Source organism: Phoenix dactylifera, chromosome 9 (assembly GCF_009389715.1).
Source record: "Phoenix dactylifera cultivar Barhee BC4 chromosome 9, palm_55x_up_171113_PBpolish2nd_filt_p, whole genome shotgun sequence".
Lineage (NCBI taxonomy): Eukaryota > Viridiplantae > Streptophyta > Magnoliopsida > Arecales > Arecaceae > Phoenix > Phoenix dactylifera.
In genome coordinates, this window is record NC_052400.1 from 5,088,652 (window position 1) to 5,114,033 (window position 25,382).

At 39.8% G+C, this 25,382-nt stretch overlaps 1 protein-coding gene across 1 annotated transcript; it reads left to right on the plus strand.

The window, feature by feature from the left end:
• The first annotated feature begins 7,748 nt into the window (after window positions 1–7,748).
• LOC103722874 (probable adenylate kinase 7, mitochondrial) lies at window positions 7,749–20,355 on the plus strand. The gene is made up of 4 exons (XM_008813578.3): window positions 7,749–8,206; window positions 8,937–9,077; window positions 9,524–9,775; window positions 19,955–20,355. Exons 1-4 carry the CDS (start codon window positions 7,850–7,852, stop codon window positions 20,105–20,107), a joined length of 903 nt encoding a protein of 300 aa, XP_008811800.1. The 5' UTR covers window positions 7,749–7,849; the 3' UTR covers window positions 20,108–20,355.
• The last annotated feature ends 5,027 nt before the right edge of the window (window positions 20,356–25,382 follow it).

Below are 25,382 nucleotides of genomic sequence, written 5' to 3' on the forward strand. Positions count from 1 at the left end.
ACTGCTATCAGGTCTGTTTCCTTCATACCTGAAGTTAACATGACGCAATTAACACTTGACTGGTGGATTGATACCGGAGCTAGTATACATGTTTGTTCTGATCGCTTCTGGTTTTAATCTTATCAGATCTCATGTAGAGGAACTGTGACCATGGGTAATAATGCTGTGGTGCGCGTGCTTGGAGTGGGACGAGTGGATCTGACACTTACCTCTGGGAAGATCCTCACTCTGCAAGGCGTGCACCACGTTCCAGACATCCGTAGAAATCTAGTTAGTGGATCCTTGCTTGTCCAACAAGGATACCGAATTATTTTTGAATCAAATAAAGTTGTAGTAACCCATGGTGTCTCTTTCATCGGAAAAGATTTTCTTTGTGATGGGTTGTTTAAACTCAATGTATTTATTTCATCTATGAATGAATATTCTATTGTTCTTCGTATTGACTCTCCTGTTGTCGGCAAAGTAGGTTGGGACATGTAAACTATAGTTCAATTAAAAGATTAATGCACTTGAATTTAATCCCAAAATCAGAACTTAAGAATAATGATAAATGTGAGATATGTGTAAAGGCCAAATTATCTAAAAAATCCTCACACTCTATAAGTAGAGATTCTGATCTCCTTGAACTCATACATAGTGATTTATGTGACTCAGGAAGAACCTCAAGGGGTGGAAACAAATATTTTGTAACTTTCATAGATGACCTTTCTAGATACTGTCACCTCTATCTTATCAAAGCTAAAAATGAGGTCTTAAATAAATTCAAAGTCTATAAAGCAGAGGCTGAAAACCAACTAGATAAAAAGATTAAAATCTTTAGGTCTGATAGAGGAGGTGAATATATCTCATTTGAACTGACCCAATTCCGTGAAGAATATGGGATAATTCATAAAGTGACAGCTCCTTATTCACCTCAATCTAATGGAGTAGCTGAGAGAAATAATAGAACCTTAATGGATATGGTTAACTCTATGTTAATTAGTTCAAGAGCACCAGAAAATCTTTGGGGGGAAGCACTAGTAACTGCATCTTATATCTTAAATAGAATTATATTCAAACATAATGATAAAACTCCATATGAAATCTGGAAATATAGAAAACCTAACTTAAAATACTTAAAAGTGTGGGGGTGCTTAGCTAAAGTAAAAATTCTAGAAAATAAAAGAAAGAAAATTGGACCCAAAACAGTAGATGCAATATTTATAGGATATGCAATTGAGAGTAATGCTAATATATTTTTAGTGTTTAACTCTCAAATAAATAAAATTAATAACAGCACCATAATGGAAGCAAGAGATGCAATCTACTTTGAAAGTATATTTTCTTTTAAAACAAGGATAAATGATCAAATAAATACCAATAATAATTTAGGAACTAGTTCTAGCAGAACCAGATTTAGAGAAGAAGAAGAAAAACAAACTAAACTTAGAAGAAGTAAAAAAAGTATAGTTAAAAAGAACTTTGGAGAAGACTACTACACATTCCTAATAGAAGACTCTCCTACTTCTTTAGAGGATGCCTTGAAATCTCTAGATGCTCCCTTCTGGAAAGAAGCAATAGATAATGAAATGCAATCCATAATCCAAAACCACACTTGGGAATTGGCAGACCTACCCCCAGGAAGTAAACCCATAGGGTGTAAATGAATTTTTAAGAAGAAACTTAGGCCAGATGGAACTGTAGACAAATATAAGGCTAGGTTAGTAGCCAAAGATTTTACTCAAAAATCTGGGATTGACTTCTTTGATGTTTATGCCCCTGTAGCTAGAATCACTACCATTAGGATTCTTGTTGCCTTGGCTTCCATTCATAAGCTGGTTATACATCAAATAGATGTTAAAACCGTTTTCTTAAATGGGGACCTAGATGAAGAGATCTATATGAACTAACCCGAAGGTTTCACTGTCCCAAGTCAAGAGAAAAAGGTATGTAGGTTGATTAGATCTCTTTATGGTCTAAAACAAGCTCCCAAACAATGGTACCTTAAATTTGATGAAATAATCCTAACTAATGGATTTAAAATTAATAACACAGATGAATGTGTATATTATAAAAAGAAGAATAACAAAATTATAATCTTATATCTATATGTAGATGATATCCTAATTTTTGGAACAGACTTAGAAATTATTAATGAAGTAAAACAATTTTTATCTCTAAAATTTGACATGAAAGATTTAGGAGAAGCAGACCTAATCCTTAATACTAAAATCATGAGGAATGAAGATTGAATAACTTTGTCCCAAAGCCACTATGTGGAGAAGATTCTTAAAAAGTTTCACTACTTTGATTGTCATCCTGTATCTACTCTTTATAATCCATCTCTTCATCTAAAGAAGAACTTAGGTGATCCAGTCAATCAAAGCTTGTATGCCCAGATCATTGGTTCTTTAGAATTTCTTGCAAATTATATCAGACCTGATATTGCATACTCTGTGAACCGACTGAGTAGATATACTCATAATCATAATAATGATCATTGGACTGCTCTAGAAAGAATTCTCAGGTACCTTAAGGATACCATATCTCTGGGATTACACTATTGTGGTTATCCTGCTGTTCTGGAAGGTTATAGTGATGCCAACTGGATCAGTGATACAGTTGACACCGAATCCACTACTGGTTGTTTTCCTTTTAGGAAATGTAGCTGTATCATGGAAGTCTACCAAACAAACTGTAGTGGCTAGGAGCACCATGGAATCTGAAATGATTGCCCTAGATACCACTAGCATTGAGGCCGAGTGGCTTAGAGATATATTGATAGATTTGCCTCTTGAGACTTCACCATTACCTTCTATATCTATTCATTGTGACTGCAGATCTGCTATAGATAAATGCAATCAAGAAAATGCAAATGTGAAAATGAATAGGTACTTGAAAGTGCGCCATAAATCATTGAGATATAAATTAAAAAAAAATTTGATTGCACTGAATTTTGTAAGATCAGAAAAGAATCTAGCTGATCAGCTTACCAAAGGATTGTCTAGAACAGTAGTTTTAGAGTTGTCGAGGGGGATGGGGCTAAGCCCATAAGTAAAGTCACCACAGTGGTAACCTAATCTGAAAAGGTTCAATGGGTAGAAACAAGCTACATAGATGACTAATAAGGAGTACTATTTATTTTTCCCATCCTTAGGGCAATAGTGCTCATAAAAAGAAAGGGTTAGGTTGAGTTTTTTACTCTTAATGAATCCGAGACCCATGAGGCAGGGTACCTACTTGCTTGTACCCTTTTTAGGATTCACCTATATGCGTGTAGTCGTGAGGCCGCGATTGTGGAAACCATGACAAGTGTCATGCATCCAGCGCAAGAGCAAGCATGGAAAGGCCCCTCGAATAAGGAAGGAAGCATGAACGACCAAGATGCAATAAGCTGAAGAATCAAAGGAGCACAAGAAGACACATCATCAATCTGCGTGAAGGGAATCTTCTTCTTTTGACGTGCCTGAGCCTATATAAAGGGCTCTAGGGATCATTTCAAACTACAATAAAAAATTTCTCTTCTCCCTATTCCAAGAGTCTAGATAAAAAGAGCTCTAGGGATTATTGGGAAGAAAAGAAATAAAGAAAATTTTTCTTCTTCTCATAATTTTTCTAAGTTTCTTTTGAGTTATCTGCAAGCGTGAACGTGCTCTTTTTTTTTCCTGGAGGCGCACTGATGGGAAAGACGTGGTTCTGTATTGGGTCATCATATCTTTAGAAGATCTGTGCCAGCAGACCCGTGCGTGGGGGGCATAATCTTTCCTGGGACAACGCATCAGCGTGCTTCGATCCACAGGCCATTGTCTCTCTCTTTCTTCATTTAATTATTATATTGTTAAGTTAATTATTTGCTACTTTATTCTTCTTATTTACTGTTTTTGAATATTAAAAATATTTCATTTATCAATTATATTTGTGCATTTAGGCTAACAATAAATAGTAGGTATGAACTTGAACCCTTGAAAATCTCTAACGCTTCCTCGATTCTGTTGATCCCCATGGTTCTTGTGTCTTTGCAAGATCCTCTAGAATATCATCATCATCATCATCATCATCATTTCTGGTTGGTTTCATAGATTTTTATTTGCCAAATATCTCTATTAAGATCATGTCTGGTGTTTTTTCTAGTTTATCCATATCTTTGCCCATATCCTCCAGTATGATAATTTAGAATTATCACCTTCTATATAATCTTCAATACAGACTATATTACCTTTTCTTATGTGAGCAACCTTAAATCTTCGTTATATATGTTAATTACTATCTCAATCAAATTTCATCACTTTATCTTTAATTTCATTGACTCCTGTAGCTTCTCTAATTTATTGACTTTTTAATATATCCTTCCTAGATTTATTATGCATTCATTTTAACATTCTTATTTTTGCTATATTTAATTTGTTTCATGTAGTTTCTTTTGTTCATCGATCTTAATTGGTATTACATATTCATTTCTTTCTCGGTAAATTTGCATTCCATATATTTACTTTGTTCTACTGATTTTAAATCCTTATCCTCTAAAATATTACTCCATAGTTTTAATGTTATATTTAATCAATTTTTTTCTTACCAATCAATATTATATTATCCATAAATAACATAAACTATGGTAAATCTTGCTAACTATATGTTATATTTAATCTTTCTAAATATTATAATCTTTGTAAATAGAAAAATATAGGTTCATTCATAACTAATAAAAAAGATATGGACTTAGTTATGATCCCTCGTGTATTAGCATATTGTGGCATTGGTACTGTAGCAACTCCTAATATTTTTTATGGACCCAGCATACATGCTCTCAATTATTTAAATATACTATTTATGTAGAACCTTCCTTTGTGAAGCCTACTGTATAACTTATCTGGGCATCTTATTATAAGCCTTTTCTAAATTAATAAAGACTATATGGACATTTTTATTTTTCTATATATTTTCTATCAGTTGTCTAAGTAAAAAGATAGTCTCTATTATTGATATTTCAGGTATAAAACCAAATTGATTATCAGAAACAATTGTTATTTATCTTAATAAATATTCAGTTATCTTTCCTCATAATTCCATGGATTGACTATTAAGCTTAATTCCTGTTAATGAGGATAATTTTGTGTCACGCCCCCGGCCCGAGATCGCGAGCTGGGGGTCCGTGCCAACCGCCGCACACCCGTAGGAAACTCTCCCCACGAGCATGCAAGGCATCTTAACTAAACATCTCAATTATATATACCTCTAAAATAATTCAACTGAAATAAATGCAATCTTACTCCATTGACTGACCCAAATTACATAGTCTCAGTTCTAAATACGCAGCGGAACAATAAAGATAAAACATCAATTTAAATAAAGCCTAATCTAGGATAACTTGTGCTTCAGTTCTTCTAGTCGCTCTCACATTTTAAATCCCCGATAGGTTAGTTCTCAAAATCTGTAAAACAACAAGAAAGTGTATAATGAGCTAGACAGCTCAGTAAGTAATAAACACCTTAACTAGTCAATTCATATAATAACATAAAATATAAATACAAATTACGATGAATCAACATAAAGACATAATCAATTCCTTTTCAAGCACAAATTCGTTAAAATTCGTATTTTTTCAAATATCTATATACATAATCATAAATCTGATTTGAAGCAAATCATATTCATCTCATCAGCATTTAGCTACGACCACACTTATATCCTGTGGCTAGGCCAGAAACAGAACCGCACTTATACCCTGCGGAGTGGGCCAGAATACCGCACTTATACCCTGCGGAGTGGGCCAGAATACCACACTTATACCCTGTGGTGGGGCCAGAATTGCCAATGCATAACCCCTTATTGGCAGGGTCCAGAACATAGCCAGGCTGAGAGTTCTAAATCTGATGCACATCAAGATTCTTTTGTAACATAATAGATATATCATAATCCGATATAAATATGCATATACGATGCAAAAACAGTAATGTAACAATAGTCCAAAAAAAATAATATTCTAATTCACATATCCATTTTTCATTCAAAGCATCATCTCGTAAAATTCATAAATCCCATATAAATTCATTAACAATTTATTCGATGCAAAAATAATATTATATAAATGAAGAGTCTAGAGAAGGCAGATCATTACTTACATTGAATGCGATCCACAACAAATCCAATTAATTTCAAATTCCTCGCAGAACCTCAGCCCCGGCGAAGATCCGGCGGCTTCTTTCCGGCGGCAAACGGAGGAGGAAAAGGATCGTCCGCGCTGTGGCTTCTCGGCTCCCTCTCTCTCCCTCTCGGGCGGCAGCGGCTCCTCTTTCCCTCCCTTCAAAGAGAGGAGAAGCCCTAAAAAGACTGGGGGAGCCGGCTTCTTCGGGATGGCTCCCCCCCCTCTCACACGCCCTCATGTGTGACGCACGTGAGGCCAAAATTTGGGCTGGGCCGGTCAATGGACCGGGCCCAGTTTCGGGATCTCACATTTTGTCTACAACCTTGATTCTTATAAACAGCTAATACAATATCCTCTCGCATTTTCTTGGTATGCATAATTTCACTAAATAGGTTACTAAATCAATTTATTACAATCTGTTTCACAACTTTGTAGACTTCAGTAGGCTTTTTTTTTTGGCTCTAATGCTTTATCTTTTTATATTTTTGTCAAAGTTATTTCTAATTTGCTTTTACAAATTATATGTATAGAATCTTGAATTCTCCTTGATCATACATTTTCAATAAAAATTTCTTTTGCAGAATTTTTATGCAATAAATTTTTAAAGTAATATCTCTCTTTTTTAATTCCTTATTTTTCATCAATATCCAATTATCCAAGCTCTTAATATTACTTGATCTATACTTTAGCTTTCTTTTCTTTAGATTTGTTATTTTGTAAATTTCATTCTCACCTTCTTCTTAACCCAACCTATCATATAAATAGACATTTTGCCTTACTGCCCTTTTTGTATCTTTCTTAGCCTTATTATATTTTAATAGTTTTTATTATTTTATTTTTGTTCTTGTTTAAAGCAAATCTGTTTTGTTTTAATTGCCTTCTATACCTTTTTGTTCCACTAGCAAATTTCTTTGTGTATATCTTGCCCTTTTGGCTATCCTAAAATATCTCTAAAATATCTCTTGCCAATCTTTTGATATAGTTTACTATTTGATCTCTCAGTTTCTTCAATTTAGTTTTTAAATTTAATTTTTTTCTTTTAATAATAATTCTAAAATCAATAAATTTTTGTTAAATTCTATTATCTTATTTTTGGATATTTAAGATTAGTTTTTTTCCTTTCCTCTTGCACTTGGTGTACACATTATTGCTGCCCTTTTCGTCCTGTTCCATTCGCACCAAAATTGCAGGATTCTTGAGAAGCTTGATTGGTTGAGGCAGGGAGCAGCTCACCTAGCTTGACTAAGCAAGGCTTGAATGTATGTACGAGCATTTCACTAGCATTGAATAAGTTTAGGCATCGAAGTAACCATGTTATACAATTTAACCTGGGTGAATATAAATAGGTTAAGCATGTGATTCACAGTTGAAAAAGGTATACTGTGAACCCGACCGCACGAGGTTATCATAGTTACATGGCTGTGAGGTCCAGATTTCAAATCATAATCTGATTGATAACCCTGCCGTTCGGAATTTTTTAGCCCCCCCAGATCATTTACCACCCATACATTACATAGCACCCGCCCATTGGTCCGTACGCAAGATAGTGGCATTTACGTGATTCCGTTAAATGCAAAGGGCGTGTGGAAGGCACCCTCTCCTTAAGACCTCCAAACCCCAGAGCCCATTTTCCTTCATTTTTGGCCGCCTCCTTCAAAGAGGGAAAGCCTTTCCCCATCGCTCAACCAAGGAATCAGAGAAGGGTTCCGAAGCCCTCAGCCGCCAGCTATGGCTGCTGGAATCTGCCGCGCGAGGTCGGCCGCTCGATCTCTAGCCGGCCGGATTGCTGGGTCCCTGCTGTCATGCCGGTCTTTCGGCGCCGCCGCCGTCGCGGTGGAGGAGCTGGAGTACGGGAGCGAGTGGGAGGAGGAGTGCGGGCGCGGCCGGTTGGAGGCGGCGGAGGTGGCGAAGGACGCGTGGGGGGAGAGGGAGGGGAGGGGCGTGCAGTGGGTGTTCATGGGGAGCCCCGGGGCGCAGAAGCACGTGTACGCCACGCGTATCGCCGAGCTCCTCGAGGTGCCCTACATCTCTATGGGCACCCTCGTTCGCCAGGAGCTCAACCCCGGCTCTGCCCTCTACAAGAAGGTCCTCTCTAGATTCTTAAAAATAAATCAGTCGTGTTTCTTTTTTATTTTTATTTGTTCTTCTGAAATATTAAAGTCAAATATGTGTTTTTCAGATTTTGTAATTTTCAATGCATATAAACGGATGGTTTGAATTATTTTCTCCAATTCCTTGGTGTCGATCATGTTATGCTTTTGAAACAGTTGTTTTTTACTTGCTTCGTGCGGTGTGGAGGCATTCTTATGGAACATTCGTTTATTTTATTTTTTTTATTATTATTTTTGCCCCCGGGGGATTGGGGGGGGGGGGGGGGCGGTAAATTTATGGTGGGAGACGGAAGGAGAGTGGAAGGCATGTTGCTTCGACGAATGTTTTCGTCAATTTGGATTTGGAAACCATTGCGCGTGAGGGGGTGTTTCTGGATTGCAGCAGACCTAGGATTTGCGCTGACCATTGTGTATATTTTCGGCCTTCCTGCAGCCTTATATTACTTAATTTTCCGGATGCAACCCCTTCTTTCTTGAAATGTCTTTCTTAGATATGAAATAGAAATTTACTTTGTCTTGAAAACAAGAGGAAATAATGAATTTGTTCCTTGAGCTTAATATTGTTATCAAATTTGAAACATTTGGTTTAAAATTAGGTTCCCAAGTTATAGAATCATCCTTTTCTTTCTTAATTTATATTTAGATACATGATCTGATGATTACATTTCTATAAATTTCTCATTTTCTGGTTTGGTGGCTTTAAGATTGCGAATGCTGTAAATGAAGGAAAGCTTGTTCCGGAGGATATCATATTTGGGCTGTTGTCTAAACGGCTGGAGGAAGGATATCACAGAGGTGAAGTGGGATTCATTCTCGATGGGATCCCACGAACTAGAATTCAAGCTGTGAGTCCAACTTCCTTGTGGCACTGTAGCTTTTACCTTTTCCAAAGTCTTGTTTGTTGCTGAACATTTCATTTTGAATAAGAGAGATGCTTAAGTCTTTGTATGTAAAAGTGATGAATGGCCACGTGGCCAGTTCAGACATGTACTAGGCGAATATTCTGATGGGCAACCATCTGAGATTGAAGTTAGTTGTATCTTTTAATTACCAGATGTTTTTTACTAAATGCTCAAATCATGTAATTCTCTTCTTAAATTGGTTGTGTCTGCTTGCTAACATCATTTAAGTTATATGATAACTATAGTTTGATGGATATTAACATGCTCCCATATTCTTATGAGCTATCTTTTCATGTACGAGTCAATGTTGATGATATCTATTCTGCACGTCTGGATCTTGGATATGTATGTATGATGCCACATTCTTAAATTTCCAATCTCTATTTCAGGAAATCCTTGATGAGATAACAGATATCGACCTCGTTGTGAATTTCAAATGTGTCGAAGACTGTTTAGTGAAGAAACACTTTGGAAGTGAAATTTGTTCGCATTGTGGGAAGTCCTTTGATGCTGGCAATTCAGAATCAACGAGCTTTAATCCGTGCTTGTCAACTCATACATGGCATGCTTTTCCGGACAATTCTCCTATAATAGATGTGGAGGATGCCCGTATGGAAAAATTTCGTATCTATACCGAGCAGGTATTCTTTGTTCTTTTCATAATAAATCCTATGATTTATTTTTATAATTTTCAGATGGATGATATTCTTTTGAATTGGTGGCTATTAAGCATCATAGTGGCCTTGTGATTATAATCCCTCTCATTATTTTGATATCTATTGTTGATGTGGAGCATTACCTTAGTTTTTTTTTTTTGGCCACATCATTGGAAATTATGGTTTGCTTGTGCAAATGATGTGGTTTTGAGGTAGTTCTAGGGGTGAATTTTCTGATGTGGAATATCTTGCTATGCTGTAACTGAATTTAGTTCCTGACCCATACAAACAAGTCCTTTAAGTCTAATGTTTACCAATCTGAGCTTAAGTTCTTCGATTATGATAGAAAATGCTTGTAAATTCCTATAACTTGTTATTCTCTTTTTCTGTATTTCACAATAGTAAAATATTATTTTAGGTATATTCATGTTTCTCTTGTTGATTTTTTTTTTGAAATTTAGAGTGAGGTAATTTAGTAGAGAACCCTTCTCCAAAGCCATTCAGCTTTTTGTTATTGGCCGTGCATGTGCTAGAACTATTTTGACACAGTATTCCACCACTTGATCTTTTGAGTATTATTAAGGAAGGCAACATGGATATTGCACTAACACAGTATTCCACCACTTGATCTTTTGAGTATTATTAAGGAAGGCAGCATGGATATTGCACTAGAGAGGCTAAGGCTATGCGATGGTTTATATGACTGTCATAAAAGTGTTACTTTTCAAAAAAGGTAAAGAGTTTTGTAAAGGAATAAAGTAACAGTATGATGTATCTTCTTGACATGAGGATTGAATTATTATCATAATTAGCAAGAAATGGATGCATGAAAAAAAAAATACTCCTAGCTAGAGGACCCAACGACACATCACCTCCTTATGGGGAGACTTGAAGCATAGAATTAATAGACGAGACTGAACATCCTCTTACTCAAAAGAATGCCTGCGAAGTCCTATAGAACATCAATATTAACATCTTTTTATCCTTTGTTTGGACTGCCCCCTCATAGAGCATGTGTGCAACATTCCTTGGTTTTCAAGGACATCAGCATATGCTATAGAACACCAATATTAACATAATACAAACCCAATTCATGCTGTACAACATCAAATCAACGGAATGTTTACTTTAGTTGCCCCTAATATATCATGTGGCACAATTTTGAGTGCCTTCTGGTGACTTAGATAGTTAGATCATTGGAGGGTATAACATGTATTAACATTTGGAATACAACATCAATAATAAAAGACCATGTCCACTCATCTCTTGAGAAATTACAAGGAAGTGCAATTAATAGATACATTCTGGTCTAGACTATAACTGAATGATTGTCTGAATGTAATATATAAATTATTATGGATCCATTATATGAGAAGATTTCTTTAGATGATTTCAGATTTACACTAGAGATTCTAATCGAGAATGATCTCTCATTTATGGCCCTTCCCCTTTTACATATAATTCAGATTTATTCCTCCTTTCATCATATCCTGAGGGTACTCTCTTACACAAGTTCCACCTTTATATGGATACTCTCTTGAGTCATAGTAGGGATGTGCTCAGAGTCTCTTACCTGACTTTCTATCAACATAGTGATCCCAGATAACACCAGACACAATATGAGCAATAGGGATGGGCTCAGTGTCCAGGTTGGCTTCATATTCAATGGGACCTAGATGTATATGAGCACCGTAAATGAATATTCCACATGAGAATGGTAGAGAGTTTGATATGTTTATCATAAACTCATGAATCTATTTTGTGTAACATTGAGATATGGCTTATTAGGCGGTTACATAGTTTTTGACCTTAGATTACGATAACTAAGGTTAGTTTATCTTAAATATATTATTTTGAATTTCAAATATGTTTTCTAAAACAAATAAATCAGTACAAAATCTTAGATAAATTAAGAAAGAAATTAAAATATAAAAAAAGGTGTTCCAAGCAAGTGCTATGATGCTCGACTTGGATGATTACCGGGATAGGGCGGACGCAGGGTGTCCCGTTCTTTAGGAAAACTCGAAACGCCTCCATCCTCTGTGATTTCAAACCTTGCTATCATGTGAAATGAGCTTGCCCCTGTGACAAAATTCATTTTAGATTCCACGAGGGAGGGGAACATAACACACTTATGTCACCTAAAGGAGTATAGCAGGCCATGTTGCATTTTAATGCACCCTTGGGCAAGGTTTCAAATAATCCATTAGGACTTTTTTGTAGACTAGGATGCCCTGCGTCCCAACACTCGAGATGTGGCTCCTATCATATGTTGGTCCTTTTCCTTACTTGTTGGATGCCTTGCTGTCCCAACGGTTTTCAAAATGTTGCCCTTGGGATTCCCTATTGAAAAAGTGATCAATTCTTAATGTTAGCTTGACATGGGAAAATTAATTGAAGTATTCTAGAGATTTGATGCCTATCAAGTTGTGCCAAATCAGTCTATGGTAGTTTTGTTTCATCTAGTTGTGTTTATTCTGAAATTGCTTATTTTAAATGTGGATCTTAATTTTGTCTTTTGCTTTTCTTGTTGAGTTCTATGGATAACCATGACTCGTTAGCATTGTAAGGGACACTAGAACCTAGAGATACCACATGTAGTCCTTGCTTTGGAACAGGAAAAATTGAAATTGAATTTGGTTTGTGTTTTTATTTTTTGGTTGTTTTTTATTTAATGGATGTAATGTTGATTTTGTTAGACTTTGAGGGTCTCTATTCTTAACTCACAAGAATCATGACGACCGACCCTCGGCAAGCAAAAGTTTGGATGAACTATTGAATCATCATGTTATTCCTTTCTTCATCTTTCCTAGCCATTGTGGCAATCAACTTTCTGGTGTATTACATGATTTCCAAGCACTAGAAACCCATCCTTCCTCTTCTACATGCCATCAACTGATACCATGCTTTCTATCTACTTTTTGCTTTCTCAAGGGTTTCTTCTCATCTTACATGACTCATCACCCTAAGAAGGTGCCCCATCAGGGTGCCAAGTGAAGGATGCCCAGTGGGGTATTTATTTTATTCTTCAACTGGTAGCCCCATTTTGGAGATGCCATGATGAAATATGTTGTGGAAAATGAACTTGATGATATAGCACAACCGAATTGGTCCAATTCAGAACTAATGTGGCGTCCCGCATAGTTGGACCAAGTCTACATCAGTCAAATTAGAAAGTAGGACGAGTAGAATAGAAGACCTTCGAGGTCACATGTCACCCGATGAGAAGCATCATAGCTTGGATGGATACTCTTCAACTCGGCATCTAAACTGACCTGAACGTTCTCACCTCGGCAACTGATTTTTTCTGTGCAAAAGTGCGTTCCCCCCATCAAGCCGGGGATGAAAATTACCATGATAGCTCCCAACAGTTATGCCAAATCTTCAGAAGATTATAATGCAATCCTAGACGGTTACAGCATGACTCTAGGCTATTAAGATACGATTCAAAGGAGATTCGGGCTCCTATAGCTATAAATAAACTTAGAGACCCTCCATGAAAGATAACTAGAAAAATCCTAGCTGAACGACACTCTTATCTCTCTGATTTTTTCTTCTTTTTCTTCATCTCCCACCAAAAAATATCTCTGACTTAAGCATCAAAACACTCCGTTGAAATCAATCTAGCGAGCTCTCTAATCTTGTTTGTTGTCTTGCAGATCCATGGAAGCAGCCATGTAATTGATTCGGGTTGGCAACAATAGATTGGCACTATCTGTGGACAATGAAGGAGGAAAAGCCATGAAGCTCAGGAGGAGCAACCATCAAATGGTTGTCCAATCGAAGTCTAGTGGCTCCTTGCACAGCTCCCCGAGACCCTAGCCCCCTTAATTGGTCAAACGAGTTGTAGATGCCAGACATTTCAACTTGCTTGCTCAATAGGTCCTGGCTCTAACAATGATGGTGTAAAACCTGTAACACTAGGCTGGTAATTCCCTTGCTAGTCAGCCAAACCACTAAGATGGTCTGGCGCAAAGTAGTAGCCGCCCTCGCCCTGAGAGGGGCTAGGGGCATGATTGCTCCGGCTCTCCCTCTAACACGAGTCCCAGTTCCAGCAAGTCCGCTTTAGTCGGAAAAGTCTCTAGGCGGGAGGCTGACCTCCACCACGAGATCAAGGAGATATGCAACCAAATCAAGCCCTAATGAAGGTAGAAGGTCGAAGTTGGAGACGATCTGAAGATGACGAACAAGCACTTCACTAGGGATATCATAGAGGAGTTCCTGCTGAAGAAATTTAAGATGTAGTAGTTCGAGCACTACAATGGTACTACAGAATTGATGGACCATCTTGCGAGGTTCGGAGCTTTCATGTTACTCTAATGAGACAATAATGCCGTGCTGGGCTTTCCTAGCCAGACTTAGAAAGGCCGCTTGGCTCTTGTATTTGAGCCTTCGACTAGGCTTGATCGGCTCCTTTGACTTGCTCAGTCTCAAATTCATTGGGCACTTCATCAGCAATAGGAGGCAAAGGAAGAACTTCACCAGTTTATTCACCATCAAGCAGAGGGAAGTTGGATCCCTTCTAAGCTTCATTAGCTGGTTCAACATTGAAGTGTTGGAAGTGCGCGAGTTGGACTACTCTGTCGCCATAGCCATGACAATGAATGGGCTAAAGAGCTTGTGCTTCAGCTTTTTGATAGCGATAAGGCCTTTTAGAGATCTAGCCGAGCTTTTGTCCCGGATGGATAAAGCACATTTGCACCGAGGAGGCCAAATGGCTCAGAAAGAGCTAGTAGAAGAAAAAAATGGCAAAGAATGCTGGAGCCATGAGTAGAACGAGCCAAGGGGAAAGCATGTCCAATAAAGGAGCACTATGCGACTTTGGAGTCTACCTTAGAAGTTTGAGATATATATATTCCTCTCAACACTTTGAAGGTTTAGATCCTATTGGAGACTCGAGATCAAGAATATTAGCCAGCGTCAAAAGATGAGGACCCTGCTAATAAGAGAGACTTGAACATATATTGCTGGTTTTATAGGGACCACGAGTATGATACTGAAGAATGCCTCCAACTAAAAGAAGAAATCGAAGCCCTCATCCAATGAGGCCATCCCCGCCATTTCGTTAACAACAGCGAGGGAACGCTAGACGAGATAGATGAACTCCAGATAGGCAGGGCAATGATAGGCTGTTCACCGGGTGATCGCCTCTATCCATAGAGGAGTTGCATCGGGAGGTCGGTGATCAGGAGACTTGAGTAGCAAGACCAGATCCAAAAAATCGAAGCCACCGGACAAGAAGAGCATTGGATAGCGAGCTTTGATATTCTTTGGGCCGACTATAGTAAGAACTATGAAATTGAATATTGTACCTATTGTTACTAACAATCAATAAAATTGTATTTCATCTCTTTTCCGAAACAACATCCTACAAAGTCTCAGCACAATTGAGTCGAGGAGACACCCCAAGATTGATTGGGACCTCCAGAAAGAAAAAGTCTCAATATAATTGAGTTGAGGAGACATCTTTGGATTGACCGGGACCTTTGGAAAGAAAAAAGTTTTAGTATTACTGAACCGAGGAGACTCTAGGATTGAGTGGGATCTCTGGAAAAAAAATCTAAGCATGACTAAGCTGAGGAGACATCCTAGGATTGATTGGGACCTCCAAAATAAAAAATTCTAGCGCTAGGCTTGGATGAGAGGAAGTATACTCGGCTTGATCATCTGGGTATTAGCTATCCTGAAGAACCCAACCGATCCAAGGCTCGATAGCCTTTGAGGATTGACGACTTCGGTCTCGACCTTGGACAAGTACAATGGAACATAGTTCAATGGCCTCTGAAGATTGACAACTTTAGTCTTGACTTCGGACTAGTACAATAAAGCAAGGATTGATAGCTCCCGAGGACTAAAGTCTATCAAACCAGCCTTTGATAGGTACTATATATATTATTCTCAAGGCTTGAAGACCCATGCAATAATACTCAATCTCTATTCGTCGATGTGACGATCTCAAGTACTTCAAGCCCGTTTAGGCACTATGGCTTTATTCTGGTTAGTTTTATAGAATTCAGGTTTCACCTCATTTCTTCTCTACGGAATCATGGCTTTCTATGGAATATCTCGGTCACTTCTATGGTATTTTGATAATGGCTTTATCTTATCTCAACCAACCACCTTGGATACTCTAGTCTTATTTTAGCACGTTTGGGCCTTTTGTATTCATTTGATCTTGTTTCTAAGAGCATGTGGCTCTATCTCGATATGCCTCCAAGGATGTTGTGATCTTACCTCAATTTACTTCTAAGGGCTCTCTGAATTAATTTGGCCGATCTCAAGCACTTAGAACTATCTCTAAAGTGATTACGATTTTGTTTCGACTTTCTTCTCATCGTTCGGTTTTACTTAGCTGACCTTATATACTTAAGAGTACTCTAGCTTAACTCGGCGGACCTCAATGTTTGACCTTAGTATCCAACCTCATCGTCTATGAGACGACTTCACACTCTCAAAATAAGAAATCAAACATTCAGACAAAAGAAGAGGTCCACACAAAAATGATTCTATTTCATTAATATTTATAACATGCGATTAAAAAGTAGGTCAAGGACCAGACGACACTTCATTACAAATGAAGAACGTCGGGACTGGTTGGGCTCCAGTTCTACAAGATTGGTAACCCCAGTAGGGCCACTCGGCTTAGGAAGCCACCCTTCACCTCGTGCTACGCCTTCGGTGGTGTCAAGAAGCGCAAGAAGACCTATATAGAAGTCTACTCCTTTGGTCTCGAGGAGGGATGCTTAGTCGCTACATCTCGTTGCTTCCTAGAACAGCTTTCACTAGGGATGAGGTGGATGAAGTCGGGGAAGAGCTTTGCTCTTTCCCTCTAGCACTCCCTAAAGCCCTGCAGGAAGACTGGATTGAGCGCTCGGCAACCTCTCACTGGTAGCCCATGGAGGACTTGTACTCCAATACTTGGAGGGCCTTTCCCGAGCCTCGGTAGCTTGTTGTCTAACCACCTGTAGTTTCTTCTTGGCTTTGGTATCTCAGAACTCAGACAGCTCAACTCTGCTTTCTACGGCCTTCAGGTTGGCCTTCACTTCAGTCGCCTTCTAATTGGCTGCGTGCAGTACCACCTTGAGCTCCACCACTCGATGCTTGAAAGCTGAGAATCTTTCATCCACCTTAGCCATGATGTTAATGACCTATAAACGAATAAAGGTACGCATCGGAGTTGAACCCCTGAAGTTAAATTGGAGGAGCGTTGCTTTCAAGTTATCTGGGTTACCGACAATGGACCGGCAATAGTAGTATTTGCTGGCCAATCGGCAGCAAACATGTTAGGCATGCAAATCGAAGAGAAGGAATCTGGGCTATCTCCTCCCTAGACTGCACTTTGATTTGAGAAGCCTCGGCTAAATCCATGGAGATACAACTCTCAGAAGATAAACTACCCTCGCCAAGAACTTGGAATTCTCCAAATATGATGGAGATAATGGGGGACACGTGCTTCTTAAATAGAGCCTTGAGTGGCTCGTATCAGCTTAACTGATCGACTTCCATAACCTATCAGCACAATGCATATCGAACTCACATTCACCAGATGATCAACAGTGCCTTCGAGAATTGGAAAGCAACTCGTCCTTCAAAACATTCCCACTAGAAATTGACTGTCCTCTTTAAGGCAACACAGAGTTTGATGATGTAGCCACTTCGTGCAAACCAAAGACGACGGCTTGAACTCGAAAGTGCAGGCAAGTGTTGTGGTGGAAAATGAATTTGATGAGATGGCATGATCGGATTGGTCTAATTTAGAGAAACCTACAAATAAAAGAATACCTGCCAAAAGCTTCACCTCGGTAAACCTTTGGAATACAGATCGTCGAGCCGCCGACAACTCCCAGGGTTCCCTAAAACAGGGGTACTTCGCGAAAGACTATTGAGTGACCTGTCGAGCTGATCCGACACCAAGTGGGCCGCGCCTCTGAGGACTCAATATGAAAGAGAAAGGTGTTCCTTTAACCCCGAAAGTCGTCCTGTAGATAGGTTTCTCACCGGTCGCAGAAACTCTTTTAAGAAAAAGGCTTCCCTAAATTTTCGTGGCATCCGGATCGGGATACCCCGGCACGAAGACCGGCCCCTCTTTTCGGTGATGACTTGCCGCGGGAAAACGGCCCGTATCCCGGCGGGGATGCCGGGATACGGCCCTGCCCTAGCGACCGCGACTGGGTGGCCCCTTTGTTTCGGGGCACCGCCGTTGTCACGGAGCATGGGAAGGACGCGCGGCGATCACCCCGAAAACCTTCGCTTGCTTGGAGGCATCTGGAGGCTCACGCAGCACAACCGGCGAGCAGAGCCAACCCCAACCATTACAGTCACGAGACGCGCGGGCGTGACGTCCTGGAAGCGAACGTGTAAAGCATATCGCTTTTCGCATATCACTTATCCCGGTCACCCCCTCCATCCAGAGAACATAAGTTCAAACCCTAATTTTTTCCTTTTTTGCTTATTCACATCTTATTCACCTCCTCACTCGAATAACACACAACCCTTCCGAACTTACAGCCACTACCCCCAAACATCTTTCTATGACACCCTGCCCGACATCGTCACGAGTAAGCCCCCCTTTCTTTTTTTTATGTTTTTCAATCGCCTTTGATGATTGTTTATTGTGAATCCGTTCGACATATATGCCTTCACTCGGGGCCATCCAAAAAGCAGAGAAATGAGCATATCGGTGATTACCAGCTCCTATGATTCGAATACACATCAATTCTATTCAGAACTGATGTGGCATCTCGCATAGTGGGACCAAGTCTACCTCGGTCAAATCGGAAAGTAGGACAAGCAAATTAGAAAACCTCCGAGGTCACATATTGTTCAACGAGAAGCACCACATTAGCTAGGCATATGCCTCAAGCCGACCTGAATCTCCTCACCTTGGTAACCAATTTTCTCCATGTGCAAAAGTGTGTTCCCTTTATCAAGTCGGGGATGAAGATTACGATAATAGCCCTCAACAATTACGGGGATGAAGATTACGATAATAGCCCTCAACAATTATGTCGATTGTTCAAGCAGTTGCAATGCAATTCCAAATAGTTATAGCATGACTCTAGGCTGTTAAGATATGATTCACAGGAGATTCGGAGTCCTGCAGCTATAAACCCATGAAGGTCTAGAAAAACCCTAGCTGAACGCTGCTCTATCTCTTTGATTCTTTCTTCTCTCTCTGCTCCCACCAAAGAAATCTTTGTGACTTAAGCATCAAAGAGCCAGGCTGAAGCCTATCAAGCGAGCTCTTTGGCCTTATTTGTTGTTTTGTAGATCCACTGAAGCAACCTACATTATCGATTCGGGATTGGTAGCAACTAAATAGCTTCTTTTTTTTTTCGTTCAAGTACGGTCTTGTCAGCACCTACTATGATGGTATGAATAAGGATGTATAGTTTTCTCCCTTTCAAATTGTAGCTGCCAAGGGAAATGGTACAGTGGAAGTAAAAGGTAACCGTTCATTCTATGCATTCTTCAAAGGTCGGACACCTTAAGGCCCTAGATACTTAGACTAATTATCCTAGGATAAATCCCCCCTTTGGAAGCAAATATTTAAGGGAGAGAAGAAGCCATGCTAGAGGAGGATCGGGGAATTAGTAGTTTGTAGATCAGTCCCAAAAAACCAGGATATTGCATTCCTCTTTTAGAAAGGTGATTTTCCTTATGCAGGTAGCTACACCATCCTGTTCCTTATCTTCTCATCGAACTCCTAATTTTTTGGTCATCTATAGATTAAAATATTATGTCATCACCAGATAAGATGCTTTGGCATCCAAATGAGACCTTAAGAGTTGCAATGGTCAAAGAAAACAGTTTAGTTCTTGTTAACTTGTAAACTATTGGCATTGTAGTTCCCTTATGCAAAAAAGAAAAATTGAGGAAAAAAGATTTGCTGTTTTAAGATATTTTCTTTCTTTTATTATAGTGAACATGGTATGTTGATGTTTCTTTGTAACTTTGATGCCTGTGCATTTTTTTCCTTGATTGTTGTCTTCTTTATTGTGTCTGGTGGAAACGTTTTCTGATCTTATTATTCTAAATTTGTATTGGAGTTTGTAATTTGCCTTTCTGTAAGCTAGCGTAGCAATATATATAGTTTGTATTAAAATACAAGTTGGATATGGAATATTGTGAAGAAACTTATTAACATCCATTATCTTCTCACAGAGCAAGCTGTTGGAAGAGTACTATAGGAAAAAGAATAAACTTTTAGACTTTCAAGTGTCTGGGGGCCCCAGAGAAACCTGGCAAGGGCTTTTAGCTACATTGCACCTCCAGCACATTGATGCTGCCAGCTCTTCACAGGAACTTACAGTGTGATTCAGATACAGGGCTACCAGCAAGTTAGCTTTCTGCCTCATTTTGTACTAGTTGGAAAACCTTAAGGTTCAACTGGCTCTAGCCTCCAGCAAATAGTGCTGAGTTTTGGAGACTTTCAATGAGTCCTCTGAGTTCCCTTTGTTATATAATGTTAAGCGATTTTGCATTGTTTGTAATGAAGAACCCTGATGAGAGGGGGGAAAATGAGCACCAACTTTCTTTTTTATTATTCATTTACCTCCTTGACATCTCTGAGTAATAATTGCCTTCTTTATTTGAAAACTTCATTTTGGGGCCTGTAGGCGAAAACGCTGGAGCGAAGATTAAGGTCATAAGGGCATCCAATTGCGAGATGATGGAATAAGGCATTCAAGACGAAAGAAAACTGATCTTTATAGACAGACTCTGCTAATTGTTTGATCTCTTTCCGCATAGTGATAGATGGAAAGTTTGGATCCACCAGATTGCACAGTAGTAGGTTTTAGGATTAGCAACCGGCTTACGTAGCTTAGGTTTAATCTTCTGACTTATAAGGACCTGCTATGCTTCTGCAACAGTTTGTACAAGGCAATAAGGGAATCACCCGAGTGGCTGGTGCTTGCTCCTGGAGAACTCTTGGTAAGCTATTAAAACCTAGTGACATTTAAAAACACGGTGAGAGTGAAAATAAGGGAAAGATAACTGTGTTTATCATGGTTATACTGTATTGCCCGAGTCCTGTCCTCCCACTACCGTTCCTCCAGATACATGTTCTTAAATACCTTTAGGGTCCCGTCAAAGGGAAAATAGAAAATCCGCGCCACCTCTCAAAGATTTGGATTCCAGTTGAATTTGAAATGAAAGCAGAAAAAACAATAAAACTAAACTATCAAAAGAGGGAGACATATCCAATATTAGTGTTGTAAAGGCTCAGTGTAGCTCTCCTTTTGAAAGGATCCCGGGGGTCCGCCTGCCGAAACACTTTTTAGATGCGTCTTGCTACTTGATTCTAGATCTTAGGGTTCTAGGTTTTCATGATGGTCTAGGTTTTTCGAGGCTTTCTAATAGGTTCTAGGGGATGAAAAGTGGTGAAATGGGTTCATGGCAGCAATGTTTTCCTAGGATTTCCAAATATGTAATCTAATTTCTAAGAAAAGAAATCTAAAATCCTAGTTTTTTTTATTTTCTTTTATAACTTATAAAGGGAGGGAATCCCCATCCATATTGTAATTATCTAGGCCAGAAATCTTGAGGAGTCGAGACTTGAGTGTATGACTACTGCGCCAATTTTAGTCCATAAGATGGAGGATTTAAGTCCAAAAGGATATAATTTTATTCTATGGCAGGATATTTATAAGGAGAGAGAGTATATGTGATATGTAATATTTTAATCATTATTTTCTAGAAATAAATCTTTTCTCTTTTATATATTCCTATGTTTATATATAAATTTTTACAAACTCTCTAGAAAATAGATAATTCATGATTATGTTTTAGAAATCATATAATTAAAGGGTAATGATAGTATTTGATGCAAAATAATTACTAACATTTTATAATATATTTTTTATCTTAAATAAATTTTAATTACAAATTCGATTTTAATACAAATTCGATCGAACCAGTGATCTAGATGCTTAACATTATCGTTCCCATTAAATAAGTATACCTTAAATCCTTAATTACTTGTGTGTTGTATGTAATCTATATAGTGAATTTTGTTTTCATCCTTTATGATTTTATATAATTAATGTTAGTCGTCATCATTGAATTTGGTTAAAATTATGATTTATTTAAATATTATCCAACTAATATCCATATTTAGGATAGAAAAAAATATGGATAGAACTAATATTATCCACAGCCATTTGGGACAGATATTAGTTCTTCATATTAGTATGCAGATACAAGTCAAATATGGGTCAGTAAATTTGCTCTTCTCCATTCTTGTTCTTCATTGTTTTGGAGCACATGATCCCCCAACCCCTCATGTTCTCCTTTATTCTGTTACCATATCCAACCTTGAAAAAGAAAAATTACCAGTTACTAACATTTGCACATTTATGAAACACTAGTAGTGTTTTAGCTAAGAAATTGTGCACTATATATGGTAGTGGAAATCCTGTGCTACCAATGGTAGTTATTTTCTTCATATTTCATTCCTCCTATATCTAAAAAATGTTGCAATTTTTTGATTAGACATGGTTCATTCAAATATTCTCACCCTCTCAATGAAATCCTTGAAAACTAACAAGAAGATTGCAATCTTTTCACAGCATGGTTTGGCCATTTGCCATTGGTTTGAGCCATTGCTGAATTCAATCAAGTGACACGTACGAAGGGATTACAAAGCGAATCCCAACAACGTGTGGCTCGGTCTATCGAAGATAACCGATCAGCCTTCTGGCGTGGGTACCTAGTCTCTATGACTTAGGTCACGCCTAACAACAATAATGCAGCGAAACACAACACCAGAAAATACCACGAAGGAGAAGAAGAAATGTAGGGGAAGAGAACTTTATTGAATAACCACTCAACTGATTACAATAAGCTCTCTTGGCCTCTCCAGCTCTACCGGATACCAATCCCTCCCCTTTGAGGGTCCTCTTATAGAGGAGAAACCTCTAGTTACAAGTCCCTCACGAACTCAACTTCCCATGCACAAGATAAGGATGAATTCTAGATAAGATAGGAAAACCCCGATTCTCGCAGGATTCTGCGTAATCAGATAAAACAGCCAAGTTCATGCCTCAAACGAACTCGGATTACCATAAAACTAGATTCGTTGGTTTCGGGACGAAAAACCCTTCCAGATGGCACCTTTTCCACTTTGAACGGACTTCTGTAGAGTTCCCAAAATGCCCCTCAAAGTGAAAGTGCGTGGAAACAGCGTTACAGCCACGTCTTCTAACCATACACGTTTTCAGTTATAAAAACGTGTTAAAACGTGTCCCTTGCCTTCTGGAGACTTATGCCACGTTCCTCCATCAGTGGCACATATTTCCATGCATCCCAATTTCCCGGATTCAGTCCATGCTTCGAGATAAGCCCACACTGCTGAATCAGTCTCGTTGCAGCAGCTTTCCTCCTAATGATGAACCAACATGTATTCTCAACAATACACGCCTTGGAGCATGTGCCCACGGCCCCATGCTCTTGGGTATTCCACCTACATCTTGCACGTTTCCCTAGGTGATCCTAGGGCCCAGATTTGGTCTCCAAGTTGCCCAAATCTCTAGAGAGCACCGTCAGACCTCGAACCCGTCCAGCGACCTGATCTGGTTTATACCTTGATCCGCGTCCGGTCCAGCCCCGATTCGAGGAGCCGTGACACCCTCCCCCACCTAAGCCGAAGTCGCCCCTGACGAGGCTAGGCGGTACTCGTTGATGATGTCTTCGAACTGCCATAGTTCGTCACCATATTCCCAGCTTGCTTCTGAATCTGATAGTCCTTTCCATCGGACTAAGTATTGCACACGGTTACCCTTTTTTCTGTCCGCCTTGATTTCAGAAACCTTCTTGGTGTAATGAACTCGTACGGCCACTGGAGCTCGCCCGCTTCGAGCCCGAGAAGGGTCAGTTGTGTCCTCTTTGAATGGTTTCAACAAGGACACGTGGAACACCGGGTGCACTTTCAGCTTGGAAGGCGGCGACAATCGGTATGCTGTCTCTCCAATTCGATGTGTGATGATGAAGGGACCTTCATACCTCCTCACAAGTGCTTTGTGGTAGCCCGACTTCAATTTCATGTGATGATAAAGCTTCACCAATACCCGATCACCAACCTGAAATTCAGCTGCCCGCCGCTTTATGTCAGCCCACTTCTTCATCCGTTTGGTCGCCTTCCACAAGGAGACCTGAACCAAATCTGTATCCTCCTTCAGATCCCTCACGAACTTGTAGGCGGTCGGACTACGTCCCATGTAGTCCGCTGCGATACTTCCCGAAGTGTCTGGTTGCAGCCCTGTAATCACCTCGAATGGTGATTTACCTGTCGACTCCGATCGCTGTAAGTTGTAGCTGAATTGGGCTTGGTCCAAGAGTCGTACCCAATTCCGCTGGTTGGCACTCACATAGTGCCTCAAATACATCTCCAATAATGCATTGGTTCGCTCTGTTTGGCCATCGGTCTGAGGGTGGAAGGCCGTGGACATCTTCAGCTCCGTTCCGAGTATTCGAAATAACTCCGTCCAGAACCTCCCCGTGAAGCGAGCATCGCGATCAGAAACGATACTCCGCGGTATCCCCCAATATTTCACCACATATGTAAAGAACAACTACTCTGCATGGCAAGAGTAGGTGCTGCAATGAAGACTCCGTACTTCGAGAAGCGATCCACCACTACCATGATAGAGCTGTTCCCATCCGCCATCCGCCAGAGGTAGCCCGATGATGAAGTCCATGGAGACACTCTCCCACGGATGCTCTAGTATTGGTAATGGCTCCAACAACCCCGCAGGCCGTCGATGTTCCACTTTGTCTCGTTGGCATAGCAGACAAGTGCAAACATACTCCTCGATGTCATCCCGCATCTTCGGCCAATAGTAGTTATGTTCTATGAGAGCTTGGGTCCGATGCACCCCCTAGTGCCGCCCACATAGAATCATGGTGTTCTCGCGCCTCAGCCCTCGGCCTGAAGGCACATAGACACGTCGCCCTCGTGTCAAAATCAGCCCTCCTTCGGTCCAGAAACGGCGCGCCTTGCCGTCTTTGATGAGTTCACCCATGGAAGTGGCCCATTGATCCTTCTCCATCTTGGTCTTGACCCTCTCCATTAGGTTACTTGCTGGTCCGGAAAAGGAAGAGACTGCAGCCAGCTGTGCCTTCCTACTCAAAGCATCAGGGACTGAATTAGCTCGGCCCGGCTTGTACTCGATGTCGAAATCAAATTCAGCCAGAAACTGCTGCCATCTCGCCTACTTGGGGGTGAGTTTTGGTTGGGTCTGAAAGTAGCTGTGGCCATGTTATCCGTGCGCACCACAAACTTAGATCCGAGGAGGTAATGACGCCAGGTTCGAAGACAGTGCGCAATTGCAGTCATCTCCTTTTTATGACCCGTATACCTACGCTCGGTGTCGTTCAACTTCCGACTCTCGTAGGCCACTGGGTGCCCTTCCTGCATGAGCACCCCTCCAATGGCAAAATCTGATGCGTCGGTGTGGACTTCAAAAGAAATAGAAAAAGTCCGGTAGCACGAGGACCGGCTTCGCCGTGACCGCCTGCTTGAGATGATCAAATGCCTCCTGACATTGGTTTGACCACCGCCATGGTCGATCCTTCTTTAACAAATCCGTCA

Coding starts and splice junctions, on each gene's coding strand:
- LOC103722874 (XM_008813578.3), top strand. CDS start 7,850: ATGGCTGCTGGAATCTGCCGCGCGAGGTCGGCCGCTCGATCTCTAGCC. Junction 8,207..8,936: donor GCTCTGCCCTCTACAAGAAG/GTCCTCTCTAGA, acceptor GGTGGCTTTAAG/ATTGCGAATGCTGTAAATGA. Junction 9,776..19,954: donor TTCGTATCTATACCGAGCAG/GTATTCTTTGTT, acceptor ATCTTCTCACAG/AGCAAGCTGTTGGAAGAGTA.